Source organism: Pogoniulus pusillus, chromosome 41 (assembly GCF_015220805.1).
Source record: "Pogoniulus pusillus isolate bPogPus1 chromosome 41, bPogPus1.pri, whole genome shotgun sequence".
NCBI lineage: Eukaryota > Metazoa > Chordata > Aves > Piciformes > Lybiidae > Pogoniulus > Pogoniulus pusillus.
In genome coordinates, this window is record NC_087304.1 from 4,804,383 (window position 1) to 4,821,980 (window position 17,598).

The following is a 17,598-nucleotide window of genomic DNA, read 5'->3' on the forward strand; positions in this document are numbered from 1 at the left end:
AGGCTGTGGAGGGTCCTGGAGCAGAGCCCTGTGAGGAGAGGCTGAGGGAGCTGGGGGGGTGCAGCCTGCAGCAGAGGAGGCTGAGGGCAGAGCTGATTGCTGCCTGCAGCTGCCTGCAGGGAGGCTGTAGCCAGGTGGGGTTGGGCTCTGCTGCCAGGCAGCCAGGGCCAGAAGAAGGGGACCCAGGCTGAAGCTGTGGCAGGGCAGGTTGAGGCTGGCTGTGAGGAGGAAGTTGCTGGCAGAGAGAGTGATTGGCACTGGAATGGGCTGCCCAGGGAGGTGGTGGAGTGGCTGTGGCTGGAGGTGTTGAAGCCAAGCCTGGCTGGGGCACTTAGTGCCATGGTCTGGTGCTTGGGCAGGGCTGGGTGCTAGGTTTGGCTGGCTGAGCTTGGAGCTCTCTGCCAACCTGCCTGGTTCTCTGACTCTATGAAGTGCCTTTTGTTTTCTTTCAGGCTGCAAACCAGCTCCAAACCAGCACGGAGCAAGCAGCTCCTGCTGCTCTGAGCTGCGCCGTGGCGCTGCTGGGAGGTGTCGATGGCTCTGTGCAGTCTTCCAAGTGTTTTACCTAGCAGGATAAAAAACCCCAACCCAACAGGATCTGAATTTTGCAGTTGAGGAACTACCTACCCTGTGTGTAGTGAAGGTTCTTAATGGCTTCCACTGGGTGATAAATATTCCTAATAGACTAAGAGCTGTTCTTTGGAGGCAGCGCTGCTGTCAGAGGGGCTAAGGATGCTGAAGGTCGGGGTGCAGATGATGCCTTTCTGGGCACACTTTGTCTCACAGGCATGGAAGGATCAGCTTTTTCATTCTGCCTGTCATGACTCAAGAGTAGGTTGGCATTTGAATCTCCAAAGGGTCAATTTCCTTGGCAGAAGTAAATCTGCTTTGCAGACAGATAACTTAACCCCCAGCTCGACGCAGGGGCTCAGGCGTTTCAGATGTGCTGGTCCCTTTTCCTTGGTCCTCTTCCTCCTTTTGGTGCTGATGGTTGTTAAAAAACTCTGTGGGCCCTGCTTGGGCAGACCTTGTGCAGACACTGTGAAATTAACTTGGTTACCTTCTCACATGGATTGGGCTGAAGTGACATTTCCAGAGCCTTGTGCCTGAACCCCCTGCCCAGCGGTGCCTGGGCTGCGGTAGCAGATGGGTGCAGGAGATGTCATAATCTAAGCACTGCTTAATTGCTGTGTCTGGGTACAGGGGGAGGTGTAATGAGGTGGGGAGGGGAGGTCTTGTAGCTATCCAAAGCTCTTTGTGTGTATGTGTGATGACTTCTAGGGAAATGAAGTCTCCTTCTGTAGGAACTTTCAAGACCCATCTGGATGTGTTGCTGGGTGACCTGCCCCAAGTGATCTTGCTTTGGATTGGACTGGATGATCTCTGGAGGTCCCTTCCAACCCCTACCCCCATGCTGTGATTCTGTGGCTGTAGCAAGAAGAGGTCTTGAAAGCTTTGGGGGGAGGTTGAACTGAAATCAAGGATGATCTGGTCCTCTGCCAAAGCTAGGGAGAGCTTCAGGTGATAACCATTCCTTGGCAGAGAGAAATCAGTGGAGGAGGCTTGAGCAGTGCATGGAGAAATCAGAGGAGAGGGCTTGAGCAGAACAGTTCCTCAGCAGAGAGGAATCAGAGGAGAGGGTTTGAGCAGTGCAGGGAGGAATCAGAGGAGAGGGCTTGAGCAGAACAGTTCCTCAGCAGAGAGGAATCAGAGGAGAGGACTTGAGCAGAACAGTTCCTCAGCAGAGAGGGGCATGAGCAGGTTGAGGATCAGCTTTATTGCAGATAAAGTTTTGAATGGCTTTCAGTGGCCATGAAGAAGACAAAATCGAGTTGCACCCCTTTGAAGAAGCAGCAGTGAGGACAGAATCTGACTGGGAAGTCCCAGAAGAGCACCTGAGGCTGTCTCTGCCTTGGTGGACTCCCTCTTCTATCATCCCTTAATGGCTTCCAAGCTGCTTCTTGTCCCCCAGCATGGTCTGTCTGCTCTCTCTTTCTTTTTGCTACTGACACACTCTTTTAATCTTTAACTCACAAGACATTTGCTTATTTATTTTCATTGTTCCTGATAATAATTCTGAGCCATTAGAGGGGAAAATTGTATTCAAAAATGCTGTTTCACACTTTATTTGTTTGATGATTTAGAGGGATAGAAAATAGCACATTTGCTGGCTTTTATAGGCTGATAATTATCTGCATCCATCAAAGCATTCCAGGGGAATAAACAAAACACCAAGAAAATTGCACTATTAATGACATCCTTTATGGCAAATGGGGAAGGAGCTTTTGTGCTGAGGATAAAATGGGGACTGTCCACTTAAACTCCCTGGGAACGAAAGCAAACTGCTGCTGGAGGGAAAGGGATTGGCTCACACAGTTCCCCTCTGCTCTGCTGAGGTCCCACCTCAAATAATGCCTCCAGTGCTGGTGTCTCTGCAGCATGAGAAAGGACACAGAGCTGCTGGAGTGAGGCCACAAAGATCACAGTGTCACAGTATCATCAGGGTTGGAACAGACCTCACAGCTCATCAAGTCCAACCCTTTAGCACAGAGCTCAAGGCCAGACCATGGCACCAAGTGCCACGTCCAGTCCTGCCTTGAACAGCTCCAGGGACGGCGACTCCACCACCTCCCCGGGCAGCCCATTCCAGTGGCCAATGACTCTCTCAGGGAAGAACTTTCTCCTCACCTCCAGCCTAAATCTCCCCTGGTGCAGCCTGAGGCTGTGTCCTCTTGTTCTGGTGCTGGCCACCTGAGAGAAGAGAGCAACCTCCTCCTGGCCACAACCTCCCCTCAGGTAGTTGTAGACTACTGATGGAGCAGTTCTGCTGTGAGCATAGGCTGAGGGTGCTTGGGTTGAGCAGCCTGGAGAGGAGAAGACTCCAGGGAAACTTTCGAGCTGCCTTCTGACTTCCAACAGCTTCTGTTGCTCTCTGTTGTTCTATGGAATTCTCTATTCTAGCCCTTTCTGTTCTGTGCTTAGAAACTGGCATGGCTGAGAGAGTTAATGCAGCTTTCATCTGGGTTTTATTTTCACTATTATCTCTCTAGAGCTACCTAAAAAGAGGTAGCAATGAGGTTAGTATTGGCCTCTTTTCCCAGGTAATTAACAGCAGGACAAGAGGAAATGGAGGTGTTTAAGAGGAGGCTGGGTGAGGCACTTAGTGCCCTGGGTTAGTTAATTAGAAGGGTTAGGTGCTAGGTTGGACTCGATGATCCCAGAGGTCTTTTCCAACCTGGTTGATTCTGTGATTCTGGCACATGGAGCTTGGCCTGCAGGGATGGCTTTGGATGTGGGGAAAGGAGCTGAGTTAGATGGACCCAGGACTCCTCTCTCCAGTGGAAAATGCCAGAGAAAGCCTGGTTCAAACTGATTTCATCCTTGCCCATTCCCTTTGCCTTCCAATACCTGAAGGGATCCTGCAGGAAGACAGCAGAGAGGCTTTTCCTAAGGGTGTCCAGAGACAGGCCAAGGGGGAATGGTTTGAAGCTGAGGCAGAGCAGGGTTAGACTGGAGCTGAGGAAGAAGTGCTTCAGTAGGAGGATGGTGAGACTCTGGAATAGGTTGCCCAGGGAGGCTGTGGATGCTTCCTCCCTGCAGGTGTTCAAGGCCAGGCTGGGTAAGGCATTGAGCAGCCAAGTCTAGCTGAGAGGTGTCCCTGGTCCCTGCCCTTGGCAGGGAGTAGAGTAGATGGAGTAGGTGGAATAGGTTGGAGTAGATGGAGCAGTAGATAGAGTAGGTTGGAGTAGATGGAGCAGTGGATGGAATAGGTTAGAGTAGATGGAGCAGGAGTTTGGAGTAGATGGAGCAGTAGATGGAGTAGGTTGGAGTAGATGGAGTGGGTTGGAGTAGATGGAGCAGTAGATGGAGTAGGTTGGAGTAGATGGAGTGGGTTGGAGTAGATGGAGCAGTAGATGGAGTGGGTTGGAGTAGATGGAGCAGTAGATGGAGTAGTTGGAGGTCCCTCCCCAGCCTGAAGCACTCCATGATTTGCAGCTCTGGGGCAGATACCTTCTGGCCCTGTGGCCCTGGCGTTTGGTGCCTGCAGTCAGGATCAGCTTCGCAAGAGCTCCGAGCATGCAGGCAGGGAGCAGCAGCGCCGGGGGCAGGCTCCGCGCAGGCAGGGAGCAGCAGCGCCGGGAGCAGGCTCCGCGCAGGCAGGGAGCAGCAGCGCCTGGAGCAGGCTCCGCGCAGGCAGGGAGCAGCAGCGCCTGGAGCAGGCTCCGCGCAGGCAGGGAGCAGCATTGCCGGGAGCAGGCTCCGCGCAGGCAGGGAGCAGCAGCGCCGGGGGCAGGCTCCGCGCAGGCAGGGAGCAGCACTGCCGGGGGCAGGCTCCGCGCAGGCAGGGAGCAGCACTGCCGGGAGCAGGCTCCGCGCAGGCAGGGAGCAGCATTGCCGGGAGCAGGCTCCGCGCAGGCAGGGAGCAGCATTGCCGGGAGCAGGCTCCGTGCAGGCAGGGAGCAGCAGCGCTGGGAGCAGGCTCTGTGCAGGCAGGGAGCAGCACTGCCGGGAGCAGGCTCCGCGCAGGCAGGGAGCAGCATTGCCGGGAGCAGGCTCCGCGCAGGCAGGGAGCAGCAGCGCTGGGAGCAGGCTCTGTGCAGGCAGGGAGCAGCAGCCCAGAGTCTGCCAGGTAGAACAGCAAGTTCTGGAGCAGCTACTTCTCGTAGAAGTGCTACTTCGTACATCCCAGGGACCTCCTCTGGATTGTGGTGGAGTGAGCAGGAAAGAGGCAGTTTCAAAGGCTGAGTTTATGGCTCTCAGGCTGTTGACTTGAGGGTAAGCTGACATCTGAGTTGTGTAGCTATAACTTTGCCTTTGATCTGGAGGCATTTCTCTGCTCCCCCTCCCTGTAAATCCTGTGTTGCCTGGCACAGCAGCAGGGCATTGCTCATGCTGTAATCCCCCAAACTGCTGACTGGCAGCTTTTCAGGTGAAGCTTGGCCCTTTGTCTTGCTCAAGCCCTGCAAGGCTGACCCTTGGAAGCAGCTGCTTAAGGCATTAGTCTCTGGGTTTGTTTGCAAGCCCAGGTTCTTGGAAGTTTGATCTATCTTCAGAGGGCTGCTGGCTTAGCACTATTTGTGCAGCCTTCACTTTGACTGGGGGACAGCAGGGACAGATTCTGCTCTTGGAGCAGTGGCTCAAGGTCAGTGCTGTGTTTTCTGTTGGCACTTGCAGATGGTTTTCTCCCTGTCTGAAGCAGCAGCAGGCTGTTGAAAGATGGTTCTTCAGAAGGGCTCTTCAACCATTGCTGCTGCCACCATCCCTTCTCTTGAGTTTTGGTTGTTTGGGGGGGATGGAAAATCCTTGCTCCCTCTTTGCTGTGGTTAAATGGAGGTGTCAGCTCCAGGCTGGATCAGTTAGTCCTGCTCCATGCCTAATTTGGTGACCCCCCCCCAAGCAGAGGGATGTTATGAAACTGCTGCTGTCACCAGGGGTGAAGCATGGGGCAGCAGTCAGGCTGACAGCCCTGCCACAGCCCAGGCTGGGGATGCTGCAAGCAGATGGCAAAGCATTTTGCTGGGGTTTAGGCTGTTCTGCCTCTCCCTTCTTGTCTCTGTGGAATGCATTGGTGGTGTGAGCTGAACAGGGCAGAGAAGGGAGGCAGTTTTACAGGTGGTTGGGTTTATTTTCATCTGGGTTGGGTTATTTTTTGTTAGGATGGGAGGCTTAGAGGAAACCCACTGCATTTAGTCTGGGGGCTCTGGTAGTAAAGGGAAAGAACAACCTGTCTGGGGGGGAGGAATCTTCCAGCATTGCAAGTCCTTCTTTAGGAGGAATTTCTTCACAGTGAGGGTGGTGAGACACTGGCACAGGTTGCCCAGGGAGGTTGTGGAGCACAGGTGCACCAAATATGATCTTTGAGCACTACAGGCTGGGGCCAGAGTGGCTGAGAGCAGGCAGGCAGACAGGGAGCTGGGGGTGGTGGGAGAGAGGAGCTGCAGAGGAGGCAGCAGTGCCCAGGTGGGCAGCAGAGCCAATGGCATCCTGGGCTGGCTCAGGAGCAGTGTGGGCAGCAGGACAAGGGAGGTTCTTGTGCCCCTGTGCTCAGCACTGCTCAGGCCACCCCTGGAGTGCTGTGTCCAGTTGTGGGCTCCTCCATTGCAGAGAGATGTTAAGGTGCTGGAAGGTGTTTGGAGAAGGGCAGCAAGGCTGGGGAGGGGCCTGGAGCAGAGCCCTGTGAGGAGAGGCTGAGGGAGCTGGGGGGGTGCAGCCTGCAGCAGAGGAGGCTCAGGGCAGAGCTGATTGCTGCCTGCAGCTGCCTGCAGGGAGGCTGTAGCCAGGTGGGGTTGGGCTCTGCTGCCAGGCAGCCTGGGACAGAAGGGGACCCAGGCTGAGGCTGTGCCAGGGCAGGTTGAGGCTGGATGTGAGGAGGAAGTTGCTGGCAGAGAGAGTGATTGGCACTGGAATGGGCTGCCCAGGGAGGTGGTGGAGTGGCTGTGGCTGGAGGTGTTGCAGCCAAGCCTGGCTGGGGCACTGAGTGCCATGGTCTGGTGCTTGGCCAGGGCTGGGTGCTGGGTTGGGCTGTTTGAGCTTGGAGCTCTCTTCCAACCTGCCTGATTCTCTGATTCCATGGTTCTATGCTAAGGTGGTAGAGAAAAGCCAGCCCTTGGTGGATGTTTACTGCTCAGTAACAGAATCCCTTTGCTGCCATTTCTGATCTTTCCATGTCTCCTCCACTCTTACTCCACTTTGTAATCAATCATTTCATGTCTAGACTGAGCTGGCTGGGCTCAATCTGTGCACTACTCACAGCAGCCTTCTGTTTCCCTTCCTGCTTTTAAACAGCAGCCCAAATTCTTTGCTTTATTGCCTATCTTTATGTAAATCACTCAGATTTGTGAGTGCAACTTAAGGCAGAATTGAAGCAGCTTTTTAATTCCCTTCTGCAGTTAACATTTGGAATTCCAAAGACTTGAATGTGGAAGGCTGTAGAGAGTTCTGCTTCCTGAAGCCTGGCCCAAACCAAGCTAATTCCTCAAACTGCAGCCAGCTCTTGCCCAGAGGCTGTTCTGTAGTGACCTCTTCTGATTTCTTTATTGTTACATCTACTTCTTGGGGGGATTTGGTTTTTTTTGGTTCTCCTAAGCTGGAAATTCCTCCTCTCTTGCTTGGTTTTTAATCCAAGCAAGTCCTTTTGCTTGCTGTCTCCATGGACCCTCCTCTAAAGCTCTGCCTGGCTTTTTGCAGCCTGCAGTTTCAGATAACACAAGAGCCACGTTCCAACGTATTCAGCTTCTAACACCCTCCAGATTCAATTAATCTTATCTTTACAACTCCCAATTACAGGCACTAATTAAGTGAAGGTTGCATTGTAGACTGGGGATATTACATTAATCAGCAGCAGCCCTTGTAGCCATAAATTAGTTCCTTTCCCAATCCTTCAATGTGGTTGGCTGGGGGGGGAGTTGGTTGGGTTTTTTTCCTCCTTCCCCCAGAAGGAATGGAATGTCTCAGTTCCCTGTTTTAAGGGGACATTAATCCCACAAAGGAGCTTTGGATCTGGATTAGTTTTATCACATTTATGTAAGTGATGAATGGGCTTTGTAAAACCAAAAATGAAAAGCTCCAAAAGGCTTTGTCCCAGACAAATGAAATTGAATTGGTTGATAATGATGCAATTTGAGGCACTGTCAAACTTTGGTCAGAGGATGGTTGGGAGTCCACTGCTGTGTTTGTTTTACCTGATTAGATGCTGCAGATTGGGTTTTTCTCCCCTTTGATTTTTGTTGGTGGGGTTGGTTGGGGTTTGTTTTTTTTTAAGCCATCAGTTTAAATCAGCTTAAGGCCTAAATCTTGAGCCTGTGATCTAGTTCCAACCTCAATGCCACAGGCAGGGACAACCTCCTTCTTCAGCCCAGGTTGCTCAAAGCCTCATCCAACCTGGCCTCAAGCATCCACAACCTCCTTGGGAAACCTGCTCCAGTGTCTGCTCACTCTCACTGTCAAGAATTACCTTGGAGTGAGTCCAGAGGAGGCCACCAGGGTGCTGAGAGGGCTGCAGCAGCTCTGCTCTGAGGACAGGCTGAGAGAGTTGGGGCTGTGCAGCCTGGAGAAGAGAAGGATTCCAGGAGACCTTGGAGTGGCCTTGCAGGATCTGAAGGGGGCTCCAGAAGGGCTGGGGAGGGACTATTGACAAGGGCTTGGAGTGAGAGAAAGGGGAGGAATGGGTTGGAAGTGGCAGAGGGGAGATTGAAAGTGGATGTTAGGAAGAAGTTGTTTGCAGTGAGGGTGGTGAGAGACTGGCAGAGGTTGAGGGTGGTGAGAGACTGGCAGAGGCTGAGGGTGGTGAGACACTGGCACGGGTTGAGGGTGGTGAGACACTGGCATAGGGTGCCCAGGGAGGTTGTGGAGCACAGAAGCACCCAATGTGATCAAAGATCACATTGGGTGCTTCTGTGCTCCACAACCTCCCTGGAGGTGTTCAAGACCAGGTTGGATGAGGCCTTGGGCAGCCTGTTCTAGTGGGAGGTGTCCCTGCCTATGGCACAGGGGGGTTAGAACTGGCTGAACTTTGAGCTCCCTTCCAACCTAAACCATTCTATGACTCTATTAATATCTCCCTAACTCCAGTCTCAATCTCCCTTCCTCCAGCTCAACTCCATTGCCTCTCATCCTTCCAATGCAAACCCTTAGCCCCTTAGCCAGAAGTCAGTTTCTGGGCTGTTTCTCCTTCCCTTGTTGGTTGCTGGGGTTTATGTCTGTGTTCCCTTTCTCCTAGGTATGCCATACCTCCAGAGCATGGCAAGAGACTGGAACGCCTGGCTAAAGGTGAGCTTTGCTTCCTCCTGTGTCTGGGCAGGGACAGGGAGCTGTGATCTTGGGCTGAGGAGAGTCCTGCTCTTGGGTTGAAATGGGTTGATCAAGACTGGATGTTGAACTGGCTGCTAGGGCTTAGTCTTGCCAGAGCTGTTTGATGAACCTTCTGCACTGGTACAACTGCTCCAAAGTCAGAAACCTCATCAGAAACCTCATCACTGAGTGGGGTGGGAGGGACTTTGAAGACAGGAAAAGAAAGTGAGGGGGGGAGGGAAGATGAAAGAAGGGAAATAAAGAGGAGAAAAGAAGAAAGGAGGGAAATAAAGGTAGGAAAAGAAGAAAGGGAGGAAAAGAAGAAAGAGGGGTGTAAAAGGGGGGGAAAGAAGGAGGGAAATAAAGGGGGGGAAGAAGAAAGGAAGGAAATAAAGAGGGGAAAAGCAGAAAGGAGGGAATTAAAGTGGGTGGGAAAGAAGAAAGGAGGAATATAAAGGGGGAGGAAAGAAGAAAAGGAGATAAAGGGAAGAAAGGAGTGAAATAAAGAGGGGAAAAGAAGGAGGGAAATAAAGGGGGGGAAAGAAGAAAGGAGTGAAATAAAGAGGGGAAAAGAAGGAGGGAAATAAAGGGGGGGAAAGAAGAAAGGAGGGAAATAAAGGGGGGGAAAGAAGGAAAATCACATTTGATGCTTCTGTGCTCCACAACCTCCCTGGAGATGTTCAGGACCAGGTTGGATGAGGCCTTGAGTGACCTGTCCTAGTGGGAGATGTCCCTGCCTGTGGCAGGGGGTTGGAACTGGCTGAGCTTTGAGCTCCCTTCCAACCTAACCCATTCTATGATCTCCAGAGGTCCCCTCCAACCCCTGCCACTCTGTGATCCCCTGTGGCTGTGAGGAGCAGACAGGCCAAGCTGGCAGCCTCTGTTCAGCTGCAAACCAAACCTCCTGATGCTGCTTTGCCAGCAAGCAGGCCAATTCCTAGCAGTGCCATTCCTGCTGCCAGACTGACATTCTACTGACTGCTTCATCCTCCAAAAGGGGAGGTGTGGAAGGCAGCAGCTGCTTGTGTGTAGGATAAATGTAGACTAAATGGGTATAAATGTCCTGGGGCATGGCAGTGCTGTGGTGGCTTTTTTCTTTTCATCCTGGGCACTGAGAACCACAGTTCCTAAATGCAGATAATGCTGCAAGTGGCTGCTCAGAAGTGTTGTGTTTCAAAGCAGCTACAGCTCAGTGCAGCCCTTTGCCAGCTTTTAGAACAGTTCCTTTTCCATCCATTAAGGAGTCAATAACTGCAGCTGACCTGTGCTCTGCAGAGCCTGCAGCCCCACACCAAACTCTGACAGAGATCAGAGCAAGCTTTGCTCTCTCTGTAAATTGTTTTTACTGATGATCAATTCTTGAGCCCAGCTGAAGGTTGGCAACACATAAACCAGAAACAAAGGATCAATGAGCGTAGAATCAGAGAATCAATTGGGTTGGGAAGGTCCTTTAGGATCATTACAGTCCAACTATTAACTCAGTACTCCCCAGGCTGAGGCTAAACTCTGTCCCTCAGCACCACATCTCTGGGGCTCTGCAGCATCTCTGGGGATGGGGATTCAGGCACCTCCCTGGGCAGCCTGTGCCAGTGTTTGAGAACCCTTTCAGAGAGTCATAGAACCAAGCAGGTTGGAAGAGAGCTCCAAGCTCAAACAGCCCAACCTAGCACCCAGCCCTGGCCAAGCACCCAAACCATGGCACTCAGTGCCCCAGCCAGGCTTGGCTTCAACACCTCCAGCCACAGCCACTCCACCACCTCCCTGGGCAGCCCATTCCAATGCCAATCACTCTCTCTGCCAACAACTTCCTCCTAATATCAAGCCAGTGAAGAAGTTTCTTCTAATATCCAACCTAAACTTTTCCTGGTGCAACTTGAAGCTATTTCCTCTTGTCCTGTGACTTGTCACTAGGGAGAAGGGACCAACTCCCAACCTCCTTTCAGGAAGCTGTAGAGAGCAATGAGGTCTCCCCTGAGTCTTCTCCAGGCTGAACACCCCAAGCTCAGCTGCTCCTCCCCAGACCCTTGGCACTTAGAGCCATGGTCTGGTTGATTGGCCAGGGCTGGGTGCTAGGTTGGACTGGATGAGCTTGGAGGTCTCTTCCAACCTGCTTGATTCTCTGATTCTCTGACTCCTTCATGAACATGAAGGGTCTCAAAACTGACCCCAGCATTCAAGCTGTGACCTCACCATGACTTTCACCACGACTGAAGCTGCTGTTTTGAGACTCCCAATGCAACAATTTTCCAGCCTGGACATTCTCCTTGTCCATCAGTGGTCTGTAGTGTGAAGAAGTTTAGCATGGAGAAATAAATGTGCAATTAATATGGCAAATGAATAGCTGAGCTGTAAATGGCCTCACTGGGAGAGCTGTGAAGCCCATGGAGAGAATGTTAATGTGTTGCCATGTTATTGGTGCTAATCACTTAAAATGTGCTTCTTTATTAGTAGCTTTAATGAGAGCCACTTAAACTGTGCATTAAAAAGAGGAACTGCAGAGAGGGAGGCCAGGCTGGGTAGCAGACAGTCATAATTTTAATTGAAATGCTTTTAGGACCCCAAAAAAACCTAAGAAACTCTGGAAGCCAGCAATCCTTTCCACTCTCTGAAATGCCTGCCATTATGGCTCATCAATTAGTTTGGTTTCCAGAGCTTGGGTTATTTATTTTCCTAAATGGTGATGGGTTTTAATCCCTTCTAAACACAGCCTTTGGGAGTGAATCATCCACTTGGAGTGAGGGAAGGATGTGGTCTTGAAGGAAGTGGCCTTAGGTTGGGTTGAGCTGCCATTTCTGGGAGCAAAGTGTATCACAGAGTATCACAGTGTCACAGTGTCACCAAGGTTGGAAGAGACCTCACAGCTCATCAAGTCCAACCCTTTAGCACAGAGCTCAAGGCCAGACCATGGCACCAAGTGCCACGTCCAGTCCTGCCTTGAACAGCTCCAGGGACGGCGACTCCACCACCTCCCCGGGCAGCCCATTCCAGTGCCCAATGACTCTCTCAGGGAAGAACTTTCTCCTCACCTCCAGCCTAAATCTCCCCTGGCACAGCCTGAGGCTGTGTCCTCTCCTTCTGGTGCTGGCCACCTGAGAGAAGAGAGCAACCTCCTCCTGGCCACAACCTCCCCTCAGGTAGTTGTAGACAGCAATGAGGTCTCCCCTGAGCCTCCTCTTCTCCAGGCTAACCAATCCCAGCTCCCTCAGCCTCTCCTCGTAGGGCTGTGCTCAAGGCCTCTCCCCAGCCTCGTTGCCCTTCTCTGGACATGCTCAAGCATCTCAATGTCCCTCCTAAACTGGGGGCCCCAGAACTGAACACAGTACTCAAGGTGTGGTCTAAGCAGTGCAGAGTACAGGGGCAGAATGACCTCCCTGCTCCTGCTGGCCACACCATTGCTGATGCAGGCCAGGATGCCACTGGCTCTCTTGGCCACCTGGGCACACTGCTGGCTCATGTTCAGGTGGGTACCAATCAGCACCCCCAGATCCCTCTCTGTCTGGCTGCTCTCAGCCACTCTGACCCCAGCCTGTATCTCTGCATGGGGTTGTTGTGGCCAAAGTGCAGCACCCTGCACTTGGAGCTATTGTGCTGACACTCTAAGGGGGTTTGTTGAGTTTTTCCCTCCCCCTCTCCCCCTCCTCAGCTTTAGGAGTTTTAATGAGTTGTGATTTGTTTTAGTAGCTCAGCTTGGGTCTTGTAGCTGTGGTAGAGGTTTTTTTGCCATGCTTAATAGTGCTGAGATGCTGAGTCACAGAATCCCAGCATGGTGCACATTGGAAGGGAGCTCTGGAGATCATCCAATCCAGCCCCCCCCCGCTAAAGCAGGGCACCCACAGCAGCATGCCCAGCAGCACAATGGCCTGGGGGAGTTGGAAGGGACCTCTGGAGATCATCCACTCCAACCTCCCCTGCTCCAGCAGGGCACCCACAGCAGCTTGCCCAGCAGTACAATGCCCGGGGGGAGTTGGAAGCTCTGCAGAGAAGGAGACTCCACAGCCTCTCTGGGCAGCCTGCTGCAGGCCTCCAGCACCCTCACACCAAAGGAGTTTCTCCTCCTGTTCAGATGCAACCTCCTGGGTGCCAGTTTGTGCCCCTTGCCCCTTGGCCTGTCCCTGGGCACCACTGAGAAGTGTCTGGCCCCAGCCTCTTGCCCCCCACAGCCCTTTCACCTCTTGCTGAGTACTGAGAAGATAAATCCTCAGTCAGACCCTGCTGTCTCTGCCAGACTTGTAGTGACCAGAGGCAGTGAATCCTTCCACTGCCTGGGGCTGGATCTCTTTGCTTTCCTCTCTTCCACTCATACCACAGCCAGGCTTGGCTTCAACACCTAATTCCATTCCATCAGACATTTCCACCCCATTCCATTCCACATTCCATCAGACCTGCTTCATCTCTCTCTTCCCTGTCTTCTCCACTCTTCCCCTTCACACTTGAGAGCAGTTATCTTTCATGCTGGCTCACTCAGAGGCCTAATCTCTGAGTTTCTGGGAAAGCAGCAGATTAGGGAGGGTTAGGTTGGAGAGGAACAAAAACTTCTTTGCTGCAAGAGTGGGCAGGGCTTGGCACAGGCTGCCCAGGGAAGTGGAGGAGTCCCCATCCGTGGGGGTGTTGAAGAAATCAGTGGCCATGGCACTTGGGAGATGAGGTTTAAATGCCCATGGTGGGGTTGGGTTGATGGTTGGGACTTGAGCTTAGAGAGCATTTCCAACCCAAACAGTTCTGTGGTCCTATAAATGTAGAGGCCAGCACTGAAAGGGACCTCCAGGGGCCAGTGCTGAATCAGAGAATCAAGCAGGTTGGAAGAGAGCTCCAAGCTCAGCCAGGCCAACCTAGCACCCAGCCCTGGCCAAGCACCAGACCATGGCACTAAGTGCTCCAGCCAGGCTTGGCTGCAACACCTCCAGGGACAACAACTCCACTACCTCCCTGGGCAGCCCATTCCAAAGGGACCTGAAAGGGACCCCCAGGGGGGCCAGTGCCAAAAGGGACCCCCAGAGACTGAGTCATAGAATGAACCAGTTTGGCAGAGAGCTCCAAGCTCAGCCAGCACAACCTAGCACCCAGCCCTGGCCAAGCACCAGACCATGGCACTCAGTGCCCCAGCCAGGCTTGGCTTCAACACCTCCAGCCACAGCCACTCCACCACCTCCCTGGGCAGCCCATTCCAGTGCCAACCACTCCCCCTCTGAAGATGGATGATCTTTGAGGTCCCTTCCAACCTAAACCATTCTCTGATTCTATGGCAGCTCTCCACCTGCCTGGAACTTAGAGCCACGTGCCCCAGGATGCAGTCTCTGGTGGCAGAATTTAGGTGGCATTTCCCAGAGTGAGGGATGTGCTAATTACTGCCAGCTGCAGTGCTGTGCCCATTGGTTTGATCTAGAGGAGGCATTTAAGGCAGGTTTTCATTCTGGCAGCCTGTCTTTGCTTCCAGAATTGATTTGGTGTAATATTCCTCTGCTGAGACTCCTCTTTCTCATCTCTCCACAGGCTTTTTTCCAGGAAGCTCTCAGGGATGTGACGCTTTCCTCCGTCACAAGATGACTCTCATTTCCCCCTCCATCCTGAAGAAATATGGCATCCCCTTTGACAGGGTAGGTACCCAGGCTGCCCCAGAGAGGCTGGCAGGGGGGTGAGGGGCACAGAGCCCGGCAGCACCCCTCTTTTAAGGAAACAATTGATTGGGAGGCACCGGAGAGCAGTTTGTTGCCTTTCTAAGCTGCCATTGTTATGCTAAAGGTTTGCTCTGGCTCTAAAGCAGTCCCTGCCTGCGACTGAGGCTTTGTGCTTTAGCTCTGACACCTCCTGTGAAGAGCTTCTCTTCAGAAGAGCTTTCATTCCAGCTTTGTCCATTAGGAAACCTCTCCAGGCTGAGAGGTGCAAGCTGTAGTGCAGCTGCCGTGGGTTATCAATAAGCAGCATAACTCATTGGCTGTTCTCAAGCACATGGGTTTCATTTTCTCTCAGTCTGACCAGGGATTGAGACAGGGAACTGCTGCAGAGGGGGCCACAGAGAGCTAGGAGGATGATGAAGGGGCTTGAACATCTCTGCTATGAGGAAAGGCTCAGAGGAGCTGGAGTTGGTTAGTCTGGAGAAGAGAAGGCTGAGAGAGAATCTGATCAATATCTATTCTGTGGGTGCTGGCAGAGAGGAGCTGCAGAGGAGGCAGCAGTGTGCCCAGGTGGGCAGCAGAGCCAATGGCATCCTGGGCTGGCTCAGGAGCAGTGTGGGCAGCAGGACAAGGGAGGTTCTTGTACCCCTGTGCTCAGCACTGCTCAGGCCACCCCTGGAGTGCTGTGTCCAGTTGTGGGCTCCTGAATTGCAGAGAGCTGTTGAGGTGCTGGAAGGTGCTGAGAGCAGGGCAGCAAGGCTGTGGAGGGTCCTGGAGCAGAGCCCTGTGAGGAGAGGCTGAGGGAGCTGGGGGGGTGCAGCCTGCAGCAGAGGAGGCTGAGGGCAGAGCTGATTGCTGCCTGCAGCTGCCTGCAGGGAGGCTGTAGCCAGGTGGGGTTGGGCTCTGCTGCCAGGCAACCAGCAGCAGAATGAGGGGACACACCCTCAAGTTGTGCCAGGGCAGGTCTAGGCTGGATGTGAGGAGGAAGTTCCTGGCAGAGAGAGTGATTGGCACTGGAATGGGCTGCCCAGGGAGGTAGTGGAGTGGCTGTGGCTGGAGGTGTTGAAGCCAAGCCTGGCTGGGGCACTTAGTGCCATGGTCTGGTGCTTGGCCAGGGCTGGGTGCTAGGTTGTGCTGGCTGAGCTTGGAGCTCTCTTCCAACCTGCCTGATTCTATGGTTCTATGATCATCCAGCCCAACCTCTCGCCCAGCCCTCTCCAATCAACTAGACCTTGGCTTTGGATGTGGTCAAAGGAATCGAGGTCGAGGTACCCAGGACTTTTCTCCCCAGTGGGAAGTGTCAAGGAAAGCTTGGTTCAAACTGGTTTCATCCTTCCCCATCCCCTTTGCCTGCCAACACCTGAAGGGAATGTGTGGGAAGGCTGGAGAGGGACTTCTATTAAGAGGGTCTAGCAGCAGGACAAGGGGGAATGGTTTGAAGCTGAGAGAGAAGAGTTAGGTTTGAGCTTAGGAAGAAGACTCTGGAACAGGTTGCCCAGGAGGCTGTGGGTGCCTCCTCCCTGAAGGTGTTCAAGGCTAGGCTGGATGAGGCCCTGAGCAACCTGAGCTAGTTAGGAGACATCACTGCCCGTGGCAGGGGGTTGGAGTAGATTATCTCTGAGGTCCCTTTCCACATAGGCCATTCTATGGTGATCTGAGCCCCCTGATCTCATTGGGGATGTCCCTGCTGAGCACATGGTTGCTGGACCAGATGACCTTTAAAGGTCCCTTCCAACCCAATGCATTCTATGATGGTCACTTTCTCTAAGTCAGAGCCCTTAAGCTGTGATCATTTCTCTGTTTGAAGCTTGGTTGCATTACAGTTAGTCCACCTGAGACAAAGCCTAGCACCTATTTGATGAGCATCTGAGATGGAAGGGAAAGATCTTGGCTCTTTTATAGCATAAAAACTATGAATTCATTCAATTTACTGCTTCAGAGACTGCTTCATCTTCCCTAGTGGAAGGCTGTGATGAATAAAATTGGAAGTGTAATCATCTGGCTTGTCAGAGGAGTTTGCTGTCAGTGCAGGGCAGACTTGCACCAGGCAATGTGGTGCTTCTGGTTCACCAGCAGTGACTGGGCTGGGCCCAGCTGGCACAGGGTGGTTGGTATCAAAGTGTTCACAGAGAGCAACAAACTCTTCATGCTGTAAATTGTCTCTGGGGAGCCTAATTGCCAGGTGTGAACATGCAGGGACCTGCTGCAGGTGGCTGCTGCTCACGATGGAACTCTCTCACTGTGGGATCTGAGGGTTTCTTTGGGGAAGGTTCTTCACTTTGCAGGTTTCAGGGAAGTGGATTGGAGTTTGGGATAGAGAATCACAGAATGAATCAGGTTGGAGAAGCCCTTCAAGGTCATTGAGTCCAACCTGACACCTTCTAATTAATTCAACCATGGCACTAAGTGCCTCAGCCAGGCTCTTTTTAAACACCTCCAGGGATGGGACTCCACCACCTCCCTGGGCAGCCCATTCCAATGCCAATCACTCTCTCTGCCAACAACTTCCTCCTAACATCCAGCCTCAACCTGCCTTGGCACAGCTTGAGGCTGTGTCCCCTTCTTCTGTCACTGTCTCCATTTAATGCACAGGGAGGCTGTAGCCAGGTGAGGTTTGGCTCTGCTGCCAGGCAACCAGCAGCAGGATGAGGGGACACAGCCTCAAGCTTGGAGCTCTCTGCCAACCTGCTTGATTCTATGATTCTGTGATTCTTTCCCACCAGCAGCAGCTCCCAACACAGCAGCAGCTCCCAACACAGCAGCAGCTCCCAACACAGCAGCAGCTCCCAACACAGCAGTTCAGAGCCTGCAGAGTAAGGTTATAGGTTGGACTTGGTGATCCTGAAGGTCTTTTCCAAGCTGGATGTTTCTGTGGTTCTGAGATCTCAAAGAACTTCCACTTCTAAAGGCAAGGCTGAGTCCAGACAGCAAATGTGAACAGAGGGAGGTTAGAATGGGTCTTAGGAAGGAGTTTTTCAGTAGCAGGGTGGTGAGACTCTGGCACAGGCTGCTCAAGCAGGCTGTGGATGCCTCCTCCCTGGGGGTATTCAAGGCCAGGCTGGATGAGGCCATGAGCAGCCAAGACCAGTTGAGAGGTGTCCCTGCCCATGGTGGGGAGGTTGGAGGAGATGATCTCTGAGATCCCTTCCAACTGAAGCCATTCTAGGAGTAGCAAAATGATTAACAGAGGGGGAAA

General features: G+C 52.8%; 1 protein-coding gene across 2 annotated transcripts in view; it reads left to right on the forward strand.

Moving 5' to 3' along the window:
* Positions 1 to 17,598, forward strand: part of KDM4B (lysine demethylase 4B) — a 126,297-nt gene that overhangs the window by 46,095 nt on the left and 62,604 nt on the right. For both annotated transcript variants that reach the window (XM_064174896.1, XM_064174895.1), the window contains exons 6-7: positions 8,720 to 8,769; positions 14,281 to 14,384. In XM_064174896.1, coding sequence (XP_064030966.1) covers positions 8,720 to 8,769; positions 14,281 to 14,384 — 154 coding nt within the window. The remainder of the gene's footprint in view (positions 1 to 8,719; positions 8,770 to 14,280; positions 14,385 to 17,598) is intronic.